This window comes from Aquarana catesbeiana, linkage group LG04 (assembly GCF_042186555.1).
Source record: "Aquarana catesbeiana isolate 2022-GZ linkage group LG04, ASM4218655v1, whole genome shotgun sequence".
NCBI classification, from domain to species: Eukaryota; Metazoa; Chordata; class Amphibia; order Anura; family Ranidae; genus Aquarana; species Aquarana catesbeiana.
In genome coordinates this window covers 148,941,452-148,959,234 of record NC_133327.1, presented here as the reverse complement: position 1 = coordinate 148,959,234, position 17,783 = coordinate 148,941,452, and the positions used below count along the sequence as shown (strand labels likewise).

Sequence of the window (17,783 nt, the reverse complement as noted above, 5' to 3'; positions counted from 1 at the left end):
TTCAGTGTAATACGGGCAACACATCACATTTTTATCTGCAAGATTATAGAAACATGGCCTCTTAGTCCCAGTGAAGGGAACTCTTAAGGCATCAGCATACCAAGACTTTTTGGACAATTTCCACTTTGTGTGAACAGTTTGGGGATAGCCATTTAACCCTACGGACTAAGACTGGGCTGCCATTAAAGTTCATGTGTGTGTAAAGGCAGGCGTCCCAATACTTTTGATTGGATAGTGTATCTGGCAAGAATTACAATGGTGGTGGAACTCTTCTACACATGAATACTACATTTAGTTTTAGCACCTGGGAGATGAGACAAGTTCTCTACATGAAGCAGCATGTTTGGGAATTGAACCCAGATGCTCAGGGATGCTAAGCAGAAGTTCTAATCTCTAAGCCACAGAGCTGACACATGTGAAAACCTCCTACACATAAATACTCATAAATACTGCATTTCTTTAGACATGCAGGTGATGGAATTACATTACTCAAGAGTTATTCTTCTTGATTTATTTTTTGATATTTGGTGTTTTTTGTGGGTCCGTGTAGAATAGTGATATTACCCTCAAATTTTTGGGAATTGCATTTTGATTTCTGATGTTGGTACACATATCACATTTTTTGGGCTCAAATTATGATTATTTGGAAATAATAAAAAGCACAAAAAATTGTGACTCATTTTAAATTTGCATCAGCAATGGTATTGTTTGTGGTTTGTAAAGAAACCTGTGTGTGAGTTGGGGTAAAGATTGTTGTGAGATGGAGAGTAACAAGTGAAAGTGACAGAGACAAATATTTTTTATCAAAACATTCCACATTCTAGCATTCTTAAAAACAAAATATTTTAAGTAGAAGCAACAATGTTGCAAAGGAAAATTTATTTCAGAGAAAGATGCATTTCATCTCAACATTAAAAGGATTTATTTGTGAAAGTTACAATTGTACCATTAGAATCAATGGCTAAAACTGCATTGGACTATAATAGCGCCGATTTTCACTTCCAAAAAATGCTCTTTTACTCAGCGCTCATTTTCGTATTTACTATAGCGCCCTGCAAAAGAAACACTGGAGCTAAAATGAGAGCTATTTGCAGGTCTGAGCATGCTCAGTTGTTGGCACCCTAGTTGTACAAAAACGTGGAATTTATCTCTTCTCAGACTTTTAAATATATTTCAGTGTAGAAATCACCTTTTCACACAGTTTAAAAGCAGATTATCTTTAAATAATATACCGCATATTTTAGTAGTATTTAGGAAATTATATCATGCTCTAAACAATATTTCTATGTGCAATTCTCCTCCAGGTTTTAGCAGAGTAAGGGTTTATATTTACTATATAGTAAATTTGATTTTGGGAGTATTTGCTCACCAGCGCTATAGTGAATACCGTGATTAGCGCTAATTACTGTGATTAGCGCTAATTCGCACAATTAGCGCTATAGTAAATGACCCCCACAGTGTGTTAGGACTACAGAACACCTTCCCCTCTCCTTCTCCTCATAGTATAGAGTGAAGGTGTTCTGTGGTACAGTGCCAACTAAGTCGGCAGAGAGGACAGGACATGATCAGCTCACAGGAATTCTGTCAGGGTCTGTTTTAAAGTTATTGAACCGATATACAAAACCCCTTTAACAGTTTATTTATCAGGCCAAAAGGGCACAGACAAGATAAGTTAATTGTTATGGTTTAAATACACTTTAAATTCGATCAGCTATTGGGGGTTATTTATGAAAGGCAAATCCACTTTGCACTGCAAGTGCACTTGAAAGTTCAGTCGCTCTAAATCTAAGGGGTAGATCTGAAATGAGGGGAAGCTCTGCTAATTTTATCATCCAATCATGTGCAAGCTAAAATGCTGTTTTTTTATTTTCCTTGCATGTCCCCCTCGGATCTACAGCGACTTTACTTCCAAGTGCACTTTCAAGTGCACTTGCGCAAAGTGGATTTTCCTTTAGCAAATAACCCCCATTGTGTCTAATTAATAGAAAAGGCGATGCCGTTGGTTTATGTGGGGTGCCAAAATCTAGATCCATACACGTATGTATTAAAGAATTTTCCAGGAATTATACCTTCATGTGTAACCTATTTCTAATGTCTATGTGTTTAGAGCCAATAAAAGTGGTAAATCTTCAAAGATGTTGCTTGTTTAAAGCGGACCTTCAGTCATTTTGTCAACTTTCCATCTATGAAATCTTCTGCCCTTGTTGTTTTAACTTTGGATAGTAAAACATGTTTTTTTCTGCCAGTAAATACCTTATACAGCACACTTCCTGTTTCTTATTTAGTAAAAAGCCTAGGTTTATGACATCATGCACATCTCTCTCACTCTCATGAGTTTGCCAGGAAGGGAGGGGGGATGAGTCATAAGAGGGCCAATGAGAGCTGCAGAGCTGGAGGTGTGCCTCTGTGTAATTCCAGGAAGTGAACAGGCAGCAGCTTCAGCTGCCCACAGTTAAAATGGTTGCAGCCAGACTCAGTGGAGGGAGATTTCTGCAGCATATTTGGCAAGTACAGAGTCACAGTATACTGTATATAAAATAATATGCAAAGTTGTTGGAAGGAAGCTTCAGAATGGTAAAGATGTTTTTATAACAAATTATGTGAGCAGACGGCAGTTCCTCTTTAAGTGGCATTTATTTTGTAAGAATAGTTCTTACTATTGATAATCTGTGGCACAGCAATCTCTATTGACAGAATCTGAAATTAACTGGTAAGTAGCCGATTTAAAAAGATGTAAACTGGAGGTCAACATATATGAAATAGAAGTTATAATTAAAGGTGGCAGTAAGTTTTTGGGTGTGGTCATACATTATACAATTTTCTTGTACAATTTTCCTTTAGATTTACCAAAACTATATAATATGAGGTCAAGCCTAAACACTTTTAATTTGTATGCAATCAGGCAGGCCCTTGCAATACATAGTTGAAGGTAAATCTAAAGGAAATTTAACAAGAAAATTGTATAATGTATGGGCAGAATGTGTGGGTAACATGATTTTTTTTTTTTTTTCTGTACACAACAGGTTCTTTCCACTAATGACACTGAATGATTTTGGAGTAAATGTGGAGTAAATATTTACCAAGCTAGTATGGCTAGTAGTACATACTGTTAATTTTTGTAAATTTAAAAGCATTTTTTTATTTTTTTTTATTTTGGTGCCCAATTAATGTTGATGTTTATGATGTACAGCATTTTCTCATGCAAGTGGCTCTTACTGATTACGAATATCATTAACACAACTTTTTTACTGTATGTTTTAGAATAGTGCCTTATGGGTGCCTGGCAACAGGAGATCGATGTGGTATGATAGAAGTAGTTTCTGCAGCCGAAACCATTGCAGATATCCAGCTTGACAGCAGCAATCTTGCAGCAGCAGCTGCCTTCAACAAGGATGCTCTACTTAACTGGATCAAAGAGTACAATGCTGGGTAATTGATACTTTCTGGATTGAATTCAAAAGTCTCAGATCGAAGTGCCAAACCTGCATACAGCCATTCTTAGCATGGCTCTTCATACTGTATTCCAGGATTTATTGTGTACACACTTCTCAGCCCAGAATTGTTGCAGGTTACTAATACCTTCATTTAGGACACTCATTTTTGCTTTAAATCTCTTGTCGGGTTATCACAGAGGTCCTTGTACTAGAACTGTGGACTCCGTTTAAGAAAATTTTTTTGCAGCACTTAATTATAAGTGTATGTGCACTTAGTTTTCCCATGGCCCCTATTCAGAGTGGCACAAATACCTGTGGAGCCTGCTGATGAAGTCCACTTAATGCAGCTTCTTGTGATAGGGTGGCAACGATGCTGCACTGCTTCTCAATTCACTGCAGAGTTGCCACTCTCATGCTAAATATATGAAAAAGAGGCTTGGATAACCATGTATAAACTATATACCATATACTATAGTGGCTGTGATTCAGCCCCGAAAAAACTATAGCCACATATATCCCAAGCAGAAGGGGACAGAAAAGAATCGGGGCTAACCTAATGGCAGTAAACACTAATAAAGTACTATCAAAATATAATAATTTATTGATATATTATAAAACATGGAGATAAATTGACAAGACTTAATAGACTAGCCCATGCTCAGAATGATGACAAGCCACAATGAGCTGGTCAAAAACAACCACAGATAAGGGGGACAATACAACATGTAACATAAATTTAAACAAATACGTCAGGATGCCAAATTGGTGTCAGTCTAGCCCGCAGCAGTAAGTAATGTATCTAGCAATTGCTAACTAAAACCAACCCCCTGGGGGCTCGAGCCAACGAAGGGAAATGGGACGGGAATGAAAGGAAAAGGATCAAAATCCTATAATGACTATATGTGGGAATAGTCCTTTGATGTTGCCACTTGTAGAGTGTTGGTTACTATGACAGCTGGAGAGTCAAAAAGGGGAATGTCCATCAACAAATAACAAATTCCCTTGCAAAGGTGTAAATATAAACCCTTAGTGAGATGAACCTATTAGGATGAGTCCCCTATAGACTATAGTTTTCAATGGTGGACATAAACAGGTGCTGTATTAGAAAGATGCTGGTATGTTGCAGAGGCAATACGTTACCGCTCCCATTAACAAGTAGTTCAGTCAGTCTGTGAGATATGTACTCCTGGAGCGGTGCACTCTTACTTGTTTTTCCATCTCCTGGGAAATCAATTGAACATCCAGGAGATATCACATGGAAAAGTGCAGTACTGCAAAGCCGATAAGTTGCTGCTTACATGTTCCCACAGGAATCGGTTAGGGTTCGCAGAGGGGCATGCCAGATTACCACCTTGCATTCGCCATAAACCGGCAATCGTAACCCTTTCCTCAGTGCACAGGCTCACGAGCGCCGCAGGGGATGATGCCGTGGCATCCGGGCGGAAGCAACGTCAAGACGTTTCACAGTAAACAGTGTGTAGTTTCATCTGGACGTAGTGGCGGTGTACGAGGGCTCCTTTTAACAACGTCCATTCCTCTGATACGCCCACCTTCAAACAAGGCTTCTTAAAGGAGCAGCACCAAATCTGTGAAGAGACAGGACTTCCGTTTTCTATTGACTAAAGCTCGCTTTATTGCTGTTCTCCTTGCCTCCTAGCAGTAATTATCCCACCTCGGGACATTTAATGGTAGGTTGATAGAAAACATGCACAGTGTCAAATGGGTACAAAATACATGCATCAGAAAATATCAAATGATTATTATTTTCTTATCAAAAAACTTCAACAAAGAACATTAGCTCCAAAACAGGGAGCCAATGTTCTTAGGAACTAGGGAAATCTGTCCCGGGTTTGGCGGGGGGGGGATCAATAGGGTTGATGACACAGGAAAAAAGACAGGGGTCAGGATAATGGGGTGACACATATACGTATACACAGGAACTAGACAACACAGTGACATAATGACCGGTCCCCTTGGAATAGAATAACCCATGGGGATTGCTACCTAGGTTTCCAAAAAGGCTGTAAATTTAATTCAATGTTAAGGCCCAACGGTATAAGTGAACCTAAACGGAAGATCCACCATTTTTCCTTTTGTTGGAGAACCTGATCAAAGTCTCCTCTTCTAGATGAAAGGTTGAGGGAATAGATGCCCTTAACCATCATGCCAGACAGATTGCCCTTGTGGAACTGTGCAAAGTGTCTGGCCACGTGTTCATCAGTGTTTTTATCAAGAATCTCCCTCATGTGTTCCCCCAAACGAATTCTCAATTGGCGTTTGATTTTGCCAATGTAGATTTTATTACAAGGACAAGTTATCATGTAGATGACCTTTGGTTGTGGCACAATTGATAAGGTTCCTAATTTGGAAACTATTTTTCATTTGGGAGTCACTGAAGGTTGCTGTTCTGTGTACATACGGGCACACCTGGCAATGTCCACAGGGAAACATCCCCTTCTCTGAAATTGCGATAGCCAGGTTGTGTCCATACTTCTAATGTGTTCAGATTGTATTAAGCTTTCACCCAAATTCCTAGCTCTCCTTGCCGCCATTTTTGGTGTGGAACCTACTATCTGAGCTATACCAGGGGTATTGGTGAGAACCCCCCAATGTTTTTGGAGTATGTTTCTAACCGTATCCCATTGTGTACCAAATTGGGTTATGATCCTCACTGGGCCTGGTTCAGGGGTTGGGGATAAAGTTTTAACCGTCTTGTTTAGAAGGGCAGAGCAGTCCCGACCGGCTGCTTTCCGCTTCGCTCTTCTAATCTGTGAGAATACCCATGTTCCCGAAAGCACTTGTACATTTCATCGCTTTCCCGTCTATAATCCCCAGCATTAGAGCAGTTGCGTTTAATGCGGAGAAATTGACCAGTACGGGATACTAACCTTCAGCCATTGTGGGTGGTGGCTGTCTGCTCTCAACAGAGTATTTGCCGAGGTCTCCTTACGATATGTGTGAGTCACAAGGGACAAATCCCTGATGCCTATCGAGAGGTCCAAAAAGGAAATCCTCTCTCTCTTGATCGAACACAAAGGTAAGTTTGATGTTGCGGTCATTTACATTCAGTATTTAAATGAATTCCTTAAGTAACCTCTCATCACCTCTTCAAATGACAAACATGTCATCGATGTACCTGAGCCACGTATGTATGTGGCTCAGGTACATCTGTGAGGTGTAAACCAAGTCCTCCTCCCATAGCTCCAGATGGAATAATGCATACGCTGGAGCCCACGGGGCTCCCATGGAGATACCATTGGTTTGCTGGTAAAAACTGGACAGAAATTGGAAGAAATTATTATCCAGGGCAAAAGTTAAGAGGTCCACCATGAACTCATTTTGAGGTCCATGGTTTGGAAAGTGTCTTTCAAGGAAGATCTCTATTGCCTTAATCCCCCATTCATGAGGGATCGATGTGTAGAGGGACCTCTACATCTATCTTTACGAGTAAGATCTCCTCCAGGCTGATTTCCGAGATTCGTCCCAGAACATCACATGTATCCTTGACATACGATTTAAGGTTAATCACCATTTCTTTAAGTAGATTGTCAAGGTATTTCCCAATCCTTTCTAGTGGGCCTTTTACGGCAGAGACAATAGGTCTCCCAGGGGGGTTCACAAGGGACTTGTGTACCTTCGGAATAATATAAAATATGGGGATATTAAACTCCTTGACTGTCAAATAATCCAGCTCACGTTTGCTCAGGAGACCAGGCTCCCCAGCAAATGTAAGCTTATCATTTAGGTTCTTAATCTAGGAAAAGGATCGCTGGGCAATTTTCTATGTTTTACTCTCATGTAGGGGGTTCCTTCTTACTTTACAGGAAGATGAAAAGACATTGCAGAGGGCACAGCTATCATTTGTCATTGTTCCCAAACCTGTAGCTTATCAATTAGCACATGGCCACTGCTGTTTGGATTGAAACCCTCTCACTGTGAACTGCAATGTCTGGGAGGGAGAGCTTTCGAGACACGAATGAAGGAGTATTTGGCTTAGTTAGGGGAGGACCAATAAAAAATTTTTGTTAGAGGCTTGGGCATAACATAGTAATGGAATGTGGGACTTGTTCAGACTGTCATACGTTAAACTTTAATTGCGTGTTAAACCACATCTATAGCCAAAACTTTTTTTTCAGTTTGGATTTCGCGTAGGGAATGGTTAGAACGCCCATCAAGCTATTGGTTCTGTTTTTTTTTTTGGTTTTTTTTTTTTTATTATTTATTTTTATTTCTATTGGCATAATTTCCCCTTGCTTCCTACCCTATTGGCTAATCTTGATCCCCCCTGCAGCAGTCTAAGCTCATGGAACAGAAAGATGAACCAAGAGACCACAAAGAGAGTGAGATTGGAAGAAGGGGCAGCACTTTGACGTTAAAGCTATGAGCTTGTTTTTAGCCTTTGCCTGACCCACCATAATAATAATAAAATAGTTATGTCGATCGCAGTCCCCAATAATCCTCCTGAAGTTATAGTTCTGTTTCTGATCCAATTGTTTCATATTCAAGATTTGTGTAAATTAATATGTTAGTTACGAGCCCATCCTGTTGTCTACTTTCAGAGATGACCTGCAGCGAGCGATTGAGGAATTCACCTTATCCTGTGCTGGCTACTGTGTAGCTACTTATGTTCTTGGGATTGGGGACCGGCACAATGACAACATTATGGTGAGAAAGACTGGGCAGGTGAGGAACTATCTTAAACCTATTGTTCAGCCAGTATTGCATAAATTGCAATTGCCAGTGGGGACATATGTTCAGAAAAGATATGCTTGTGCATTGCCAGTTCATGGACAAAGGATAATACATTTTCTATGAATCTTCATTCATAGGAACAGCATAATGCATAGAGATCTCTGATTTCATTAGATTACATTCCCATTGTATTAGCCTTGATAAATAAAATCGGGTACCTTCTGGGAAAAACTGTAGCTGCTGACTTTTAAGAGACAACTATTTACCAATCCATGCAGTCTAGTGCTGTCTTCTATATATACTGAGAAAAATTATAAACACAACACTTTTGTGTTTGCCCCTATTTATCATGGGCTGAACTTAAAGATCTAGGACTTTTTCTATGTACACAAAAGGCCTATTTCTCTCAAATATTAACAAATCTGTCTAAATATTTGTTAGTGAGCGCTTCTCCTTTGCCGAGATAATCCATCCACCTCACATGTGTGGCATATCAAGATGCTGAATAGACAGCATGATTATTGCACAGGTGTGCCTTAGGCTGGCCACAAAAAAAGGCCACTCTAAAATGTGCAGTTTTATCACACAGCACAATGCCACAGATGTCGCAAGTTTTGAGGGCACGTGCAATTGGCATGCTGACTGCAGGAATGTTCCCTAGAGTTGTTTCTCTTGAATTGAATGTTCATTTCTCTACCATAAGCCATCTCCCAAAGGCGCTTCACAGAATTTGGCATTAAATCCAACCGGCCTCACAACTGCAGACCACGTGTAACCACACCAGCCCAGGACCTCCACATCCAGCATCTTCACCTCCAAGATCATCTGAGACCAGCCACCCGGACAGCTGCTGCAACAATCTGTTTGCATAACCAAAGAATTTCTGCATAAACTGTCAGGAACCATCTCAAGGAAGCTCATCAGCATGCTCGTTGTCCTCATCTGGGTCTTGACCTGACTGCAGTTCGTCGCCATAACCGACTTGAGTGGGCAAATGCTCACATTCAATGGTGTCTGGCACTTTGGAGAGGTGTTCTCTTCACGGGTGAATCCAGGTTTTCACTGTACAGGGAAGATGGCAGACAGCGTGTATGGCGTTGTGTGGGTGAGCGGTTTTCTGATGTCAACGTTGTGGATTGAGTGGCCCATGGTGGCGGTGGGATCATGGTATGGGCAGGTGTATGCTATGGACAATGAACACAGGTGCATTTTATCAAGGGCATTTTGAATGCACAGAGATACCGTGACGAGATCCTGAGCCCCATTGTGCCATTCATCCACGACCATCACCTCATTTTGTATCATAATGCACGGCCCCATGTTGCAAGGATCTGTACACAATTCCTGGAAGCTGGCCAGCATACTCCGTGGACATGTCACCCATTGAGCATGTTTGGGATGCTCTGTATCTGCGTATACGACAGCGTGTTCCAGTTTCTGCCAATATCTGGCAACTTCGCATAGCCATTGAAGAGGAATGGACCAACATTCCACAGACCACAATCGACAACCTGATCAACACTATACGGAGGAGATGTGCTGCACTGCATGAGGCAAATGACCAGATACTGACTGGTTTTCGTCCCCCCCCACGTGCCCCCCCCCCCCAAGCAGTACAACTGCGCATTTTAGAGTGGCCTTTTATTGTGGCAAGCCTAAGGCACACCTGTGCAATAATCATGTTGTCTAATCAGCATCTTGATTTGCCACACCTGTGAGGTGGATGGTTTATCTCGGCAAAGGAGAAGAAGTCATAGATCTTTGCGTTCAGCTCATGATAAATAGGGGCAAACACAAAAAGTGTTGAGTTTTATCATTTTGCTCAATGTAGCTGACTTATCTGAGGATCCCTGTTGCACTGCGCCACCAATCTAAGTACTGTATGATTTGTAATACCCATGCATAATATTGTGATAGCAAAATAGATGCAATACCCATGTTGCTGGCTAATGCTGTGGTTGTTCCCTCTCCTCTTTTCAGCTGTTTCACATTGATTTTGGTCATATTCTTGGGAATTTCAAGTCCAAGTTTAAAATTAAGAGGGAGCGTGGACCCTTCATCCTCACCTACGACTTCATCCATGTGATCCAGCAAGGAAAGTCCGGGAATACAGAAGAATTTAACAGGTTGGATATCTTTAAGCTGTGAAGTAAATACTGCTGGATGAGATCCTTCTTCTCCAGCCCACTGCTCTTTATTGCTGTACATACTTGTTTGCATTGGCTTATCTTATATCCCAGAAATCTACTAGAGTGCCCAGACTAGTGTACTCTAAACTCCTGAAATCCTCAGAAATCACCAATACTTGTATTGTTGGGCATCTCAGACTGCCTCCAAATAATTTTATTACTCCTCCTATCTCATTTAAGCTTTAACATGTTAAGCTAATTTTAAAATTAAATTCCAATATTTTAAAATCTGCAGCTTTCATTAAAATTCTACTTTGTGATCCTGCTGATGTATGATGGCGCTTGTGCAGGCTTTTTCTGTTATAGGTCAACACTCTGTCCTTGTCTTGAAATTGTTCTACTACATTGTCACATAGATTCCTGATGGAGACTACAACTGGCTATTTCAACACAGATTACATAGACGTGTAACCATCAGGAAAACCATGCAGGCATGCAAGTAGACAGGAAATGGACCGGCAAAACTGAGATCTGACAAAGGATGAAAAAAGATGAAAAGTATTTTATTATAAAAAAAAAAATGCTTAAGATGCATGGTTCTTTAGAAAACGAAATGTCATCCAGTTAGGGTTAAGTCTACAGTTCTTCAATATGGGTCTTTTTTTATTTTCTTGTTTGAGCTAGGAGTAGTTTTGCATGAAGCACTAGTATTATGTGAAACTCATTGTCTGTGCTTCTCGTCTGCAGATTCCGGCAGTGCTGCCAGGATGCCTATCTGATCCTGCGCAGGAACGGAAACCTCATCATCACACTTTTTGCACTCATGCTGACAGCTGGACTCCCAGAATTAAGCTCTGTGAAAGATATTCAGTATGTCAAGGTAAAGTGAGTGGCCTCCTGTATGTGAACAGTACACAACACCCCCAATTCCAAACATCTGTATCTTAATCCTACAGTACAGGACACAGGGCTTGTTTTCATAGATCATGGGTTAAATGCAGGCAACCTTCAGGTGATTGGACACTGCTAGGATTGCCCCTAGTGTACACTCATATAGCCCCACCCCCACATTACAGAGATAAAAAAACTGACATTAAGTTTTAAGCAGCTAAACTTCTGTTTTTATCTAGTTATCATTGTTACTGTTTGATTTCAGGATTCTCTGGCTCTGGGGAAGACAGAAGATGAAGCACTTAAACAATTTAAACAAAAGTTTGATGAGGCTCTGAAAGAAAGTTGGACAACCAAAGTCAACTGGATGGCACACACTATGCGAAAGGATTACAAGTCCTAGCAAAACAATGATGACCACTTTTGTGCCTGACAAGGCTGTCCTTACATTTCTGGCCTCTCCAAGTTGCTCCTGTACGATGAACGAGTTGGCCAGTGGCTGCACGTGAGATATTTCAAAGCTTGCAATCCAATGGCAGTGTACCAATGACACTCAGAAGAAAGAGGATTTTCAAGAGACCCACTGTAAGATGAGTGAATCTCTGCATAGTAACTCAGTGCTGATGGCAGATATGAACATCAAGATATAGTCTGCTGGTTTCTGATGTCTTGAGCTCCACGAATAAGTGGAAAGTGGTGTTTTTCTTTTCTTTTTTTTTTTTTTTTTTTTCCTTGGTAACACAGATGGTGGAACAGTCTCCCTCCAGGCATTTTAGTGAGGCTCTGGTTTTGCACATTTTTTTCCTGGCTATTGTAGTTGAGCCCTTTTGTTATTTTAATCTATTTTTAATCTACATCTGTTTTTATAATATCAAACAAGCCAAGAGTTCCTGATTTTATATGAGATGGAAGTACAGTTCGTTGTACTAAATTTTTACTCCCGGTCTTCCTAGTAATTCCAGCTCCACACTGCCACACTAACAGCATTCACTGTATTTGCCAGCCCCTGGCCCTGAAGAATGGCTGGACATGAGTCACGGGGGGGAATGCTATGTCACAATTTCACATATTTTTGGCATTACCAGCATTCATGTCTTCCAATGATGTTTCAACTTCAAGAACATTGATTAGCTTTGCTCATAGAGGTTTGCAAGATCTCTGCCATTTTAAATTGAATGATTCTTAAAGTAAATGAAATTGCAAGCTGTATAGTAGAAATCCTATATTCAGCATAAATCACTACAGATTATATATTAACAGTTATAATTTGGTTGGTACCAAGGCTTCACTTCCTGCTGCCTACTCACCTCTGTTTGGCTGGTCTCCAATTACAGCTTAAAGAGGGAAAGAAAGAAAAAACAAATAAAAGTCAGCAGCTACAAATACTGTAGATGCTGAATTTTGTTAAAAAGACACTTACCTGTCCAGGGATCCAGTGCTGTCCTCACCCGGGCTGGTTCCCGCATGTTTACCAAGGGTATCCAGCTGTGACTCCTTGTGACTTCACAGCCAGCTGCAAATGTGTGAGTCACGCTGCACTTTGCGAATGGATCCTCAGCCCTCTGGGACTTGTGATGTGTCCCAGAAGGCTGCATGCAAAGGGGGAGGGGGGTGAAGGTCTGCTTGGATTGCCTAGACCCAGGGGTAGGCAAACTGTGGCCCTCCAACTGTTGCAAAACAAGTTCTATAATGCCTATACCTTTGGGAGTCATGCTTGTGGCTGTCAGTCCTGCAATGGCTCATGGGACTTGTGGTTCTGCTACAAGTTGTAGGGCCAAAGTTTACCTGGTGGTACCCACCCCCAAAAACCGTTATTGTGCCAAATGTGATAGAGGAGGGGGGAGGAGGACATAAAGCAGAACTTCCCCTTTTAGGGTGAAGTTTCACTTAAAAAAAATATATTTATGAAGATATGATTTTAATGGAGGCCAGATAACACCCTCAGAATTAAAGTTGTCTCCCTACCTTACAATTAATACAATTGTTTTTATTTTTTTTTTTTTGCTTTAACCTCTGAAATACCAGCCCGTAATATCCCTTCATTACCAGGCCATTTTTCAGTTTTTAGTTTCCAGTTTATATACCGTTTTTGCCAGATTTTATTGGAAATGAAAAAATGCTGGTACTGAGGAGGTTAAAACACGGCACTTGGTATTGGTGCACTAGATACAGGTCACACACAGGAGATGAAGGGGTTAATGTGCAGAATACAGTGGGGGAAGGGCTTAATGTGCAGGGTAAGAGAAGTAAAGCGGTTCATAGAAATATCATAGATGTACAGCTCGCTTAGAGATAGGCTGGAGATGAGATGTAATGGAGAAGGGGGGTGGGGGGGCTAAAGGGGGGAAAAAAATTCCAACAGTGAAGTAAAATCCCTTACTATTGACCTTCTGCTGCTGTTGCTTTCATTTATGTATTTTTCAATTAATAAAATACTTCCTTCACAATGATGGATAGGGCAGGCTCTCAGATGTAAACTATGCACTGTTTACATTTGTGATTGCTGCAATTGATAATAGGTACAGAGCCACTTGGGTTGACTGTACACTGTGCCTGTGTCAGATGACAGCCGTTAACAGAAGTGCTGGCCACCTGAAGGTGATTTCTGCAGTGCTGTTTGTAAACAGCACTGTAGAAATAAAATTCTTCCATTTGTCCAATCAATAACTTATGGTGGTAGACAAGCAGTTAAAGGAGGATTCAGTTTAAAATGAAGCTGTGAATTGTCCTTGTAGACAAAAACGAGCGGTTTACTTACACCTACACCCCCTCCACTTTTCCAGCAGCATATACCCAAAATTTACTTCACTCCCCTGCCACTTCTTTCAGCTGTTAGGAGCAGGAGAAGTTGCCCTGTGCAATCTCAAATTGTAGAATACACAGGGCTATGGACTTTCCCTATGTTATGGCGCTGGTGCATGGTAATTGGCTTCCATTCCAACATGTTTCTACATTTGCAGAAGTGCTGGGTATTTCCTTAGTTTCAGCTGAACAGATTGGGGTGGGAGGGAAGGAAAAATTCGTATTTTCGGCTGGGGAGGGATCCGTTTCTCTGCCCTGACCCTATCTGTTCAGTATTGCACTGCATTTTACTAAAGGTCATTTTGAGAGAAACCGAGAATGGGCTGTCTGCATGTAATCTGACTGGAGAACTGTTCAGTGCTGCTCCTTCCTCTCATAGAGTTCTTGGTCTAGGAGCGTTCCCCTTCACTTAATACCCTGACTGCATTGCATGGTAGCATTTTGGGCAGCAAGTATTGAAACTATAAGGAGTCAAAATATAGGCTTTAATAAGGCAAAGGCATTTTTTGTTGCTAATAGCAACCATTCAAAACCACTGTTTAATCTTTGACTCTGCACATGGCAGTTAGAGGTAGATGGGTTGCTATGGACAAATTTTTTTTTTTTTTTTTTCATTTGTACATTTTTCATACATAAGCTCCTCATTATTCTTAGATTGTGTTTATATATATATATATATATATATATATATATATATATATATATATATATATATATATAATATATATATAATATATATATATTAAAAGCAGCTATCCAGGTCTAGATTCAGACTTATTATATCTAAAGCTTCAAACCTCTTAAAAGGATCACCCCAGTTGAGCCTAGAAACTTAAGACTTGAACTGTAGGTGAAAAGCATGGTCTATCTGTCCAAGACTTACAGGCATTGCTATAGTTCATTGGTCTGCTACAAATCATCTGGTTGCCGAAGACCTAGAATTCTAGGTAAGCCATTTTACTGCACACCTCTGTTCTAGGATAGCAAGTGGCTCTGCCATTGTTATGTCATCCCATGCACCCATTCCTGTCTACCAAGCTGTGCATTGGTTATGCCAACGCTGTTTCTGTCCCCTGCACTATTCCCAACTCCTTCTGTTGTGTGTCTGGTACACTCTACTGTCAAACAGCAACCCCACTCTAAATCTGCCATTCCAAATATACTTCCTAGCACGATGATCACAAATGGACCAGTGATAGAATCATATAAAGCCCAACTACAGTGAGGTTATAAAAAGCCCAGGTGAACAGTGAACTGAATGTGCCTTCTGACACTAGGCCAGCTTCAATATTTCTTTGAAAGCATTAGTAGTTAATTGATTAAATGCCCAGAGCTACTTTTTAATGTGGAGGATAAGAATTACCACTTGTTCATCACCTAACAATTCTCTCCACCCACAAGTGCTTGGATGCAAAGCTCTCTTAAAGTATTATTTAGCCTGCTAGAAAAGCTTTGCATGAAGAACACTAAGCAAAGTATATCTGCCACTTTAAATGTACCTAAAAAAAAATATTATATTTTAAAGGACTTGCTTAAAGCGGAGCTCCAGGCGTTTTTGTGTTTTATTAAAAGCCAGCAGCTACAAAAAGTGTAGCTGCTGAAGTTTAATAAACACACACTTGCCTTCCCAGGATCCAGCAATCTGAGCAGAAGTGGGAGCAGGTACCTGTCAAGATGAGGTACGCCCCCACCCAACAAAAAGATGCCAAATGTGTCAGGGGAGGGGTGGAGGAGTGCTTAAAGCGGAACTTCCCTTTTGGGTGGATTGCAGCTTTAAAGTTCACTTTTAGGCAAAAACTGACCATCGTGCCCTCACTAGCCCTCTAATCTACCCCCCCCCACCAAACCAGATGCTTGCATACCTATCCATGACAACAGTAGCCACCTCTCTCCCTGTTTACCCTCCTAGGAAGAAAATGCACTCCAACGATGGCTGCATCTCTGCATTAACTTCTCATGAACTTTACTGGTATTATTGGTGTGTCTAGTGTAGGAGTTTTACCTTACCATTAAAATCAGTAAGGAGTCAATGCACAGGAGAAGCTGTTTCTGGAGAAGTTTCCAAGCCCCGGAAGGTAATTGTGCTATCATGCAGAGGTAAATAAGACATGAGTAGATCAGGTAAGGAGGCTAGGAAATGGGCTACTGTATTTCTGAACAAAGGTAAACCTTCTTTAAGTCATACATTAGGGTCAAAATTCCAACCCACCTGAGATATTTCAGTTTTGGCAAACACCCTCAGCTTTAATCAGCCACCAGCTTTAAAAGTCACGTGGGAGTTCCACCAGCAAAATCTCTGCACTTGAGTTCTTAGAACCACACTCCAACAGTCTGTACAAGTCAGTGTCAGACTCCTTGTGGAAACTCCTAAATAAGGAGTACAGCAGGAAGAGTGAGACTGCAGCAGACCCAGGACCTATTTGAGGACCCAGGGTGACATGAAGCCGGTGGGTGAACCCACCTGTGCCTGCTAGAACTAAAATTTCAGTTTTTGGTAAACTTGATTTTAGTTTTGACAGCCCAGCAGTCTCTTTATTTTTGCAAAATATGAATGTTATTTTTCTCTTATTTGGGATTTAAACTTGTGCCTTTATTCAGAATTATAGGCAGGTATAAAAGGCCCATATTTACTATAGTTATTAAAATCCTTACATGAATTGTAAGTACTATCCTAATCTGTGTTTTTATATTACCCTTCTGTAATTCTCTACTCTTCCAGCCTGTAGTACAAAGTGCAGCCCTGAAAGCAAATGGGGCTGTACTGCATTTCCAAGCGCTGTCAGTCTGACATGGAGAATATACTGGTAGGAGAGAGCACAGAGATGACCTAATCAGTGAGCTGATGCTCCTGTACTGCTTAATCACAGCCTGGGGCAGGTTCTTGACCAAGCTGTACTGCTTTTACTACACTGGAAAAAGATGGTCAGGCAACTGGCTTTGTCTGGCAGGGGGTGAGTGAATCTCAGGATTGGCTGCGCAGATGCATATCAGCTATCTGTTAAACCGCTTGTCTATAGTTCTGCTTTAAGCCTTACCCTGGTGGAACTTCCAGCACTTCTTCAGAGAAGCCTCCATGAGAAGACCAAGAAGAAAAAGCGACACTGTGTTGGATTATGCAAAGCAGACTATTGCAGCTAGACTTGGATGTAAATTGCCAATTATTGCCATGGAAAGACTTGGTGCAATGTGACTGACCACTGAATAGATTTAAATGAAAGAAAATCTAATTGAGAGAATTTATTTATTCCAACCTTTATTGTTTTATAAAGACAAAGACTATTTTTATTATGATTTGACAGTCACATATTTCCTATATTTATTGAAAGTTTGTAAAGGACATCATTTCTGTCCCAGATGAATGAAGATGCTCTATTTTGTGCAGGACCAGTAGCTGGTGGCAGGTTACAGAGACTGCACTGCACAGGCCATTCCATGACTACTGCCTGCTTGTGTTGCACACACGTCTTTACACTGGAAATAGACTTGTGTAAATACTATGGATTATACTGCTGTCTTAATAAGAATGTAACTGAACCAATTTTACACTGTAAGAAAAACACGCCACCTTCTGATTCAGATGTTGAATAAACATAACCATTGCTCTGGATGTTATCACTCTACATGTCAATCAGTTGTTTCCTTAAATCGGAAGCTAAGGATCCACATGCTTATTTTACAGACAAGTACAATTTGTCTTTTCGTCTTTTTTTAATGTTTGCAAGTGTATAAACTGATGTAATTGTTCTGATTTATAGAATAATCTTTATTTTTACAGATATATATCAGTAAAAGCTACATTCGTGATAATCATTTTGCAGAGCATACAAGGCTTTCT

The 17,783-nt window shown here is 40.6% G+C and overlaps 1 protein-coding gene across 7 annotated transcripts in view; it reads left to right on the top strand.

Annotated features, from left to right (window-relative positions):
* The window catches only part of PIK3CB (phosphatidylinositol-4,5-bisphosphate 3-kinase catalytic subunit beta), a 264,723-nt gene extending 250,071 nt beyond the window's left edge, over nucleotides 1-14,652 (top strand). For all 7 annotated transcript variants that reach the window (XM_073625868.1, XM_073625865.1, XM_073625866.1 and 4 more), the window contains 5 exons: nucleotides 3,262-3,429; nucleotides 7,994-8,117; nucleotides 10,107-10,252; nucleotides 11,003-11,135; nucleotides 11,412-14,652. In XM_073625868.1, the coding sequence (XP_073481969.1) occupies nucleotides 3,262-3,429; nucleotides 7,994-8,117; nucleotides 10,107-10,252; nucleotides 11,003-11,135; nucleotides 11,412-11,549 (709 nt within the window). In that variant the 3' untranslated portion in view covers nucleotides 11,550-14,652. The remainder of the gene's footprint in view (nucleotides 1-3,261; nucleotides 3,430-7,993; nucleotides 8,118-10,106; nucleotides 10,253-11,002; nucleotides 11,136-11,411) is intronic.
* The last annotated feature ends 3,131 nt before the right edge of the window (nucleotides 14,653-17,783 follow it).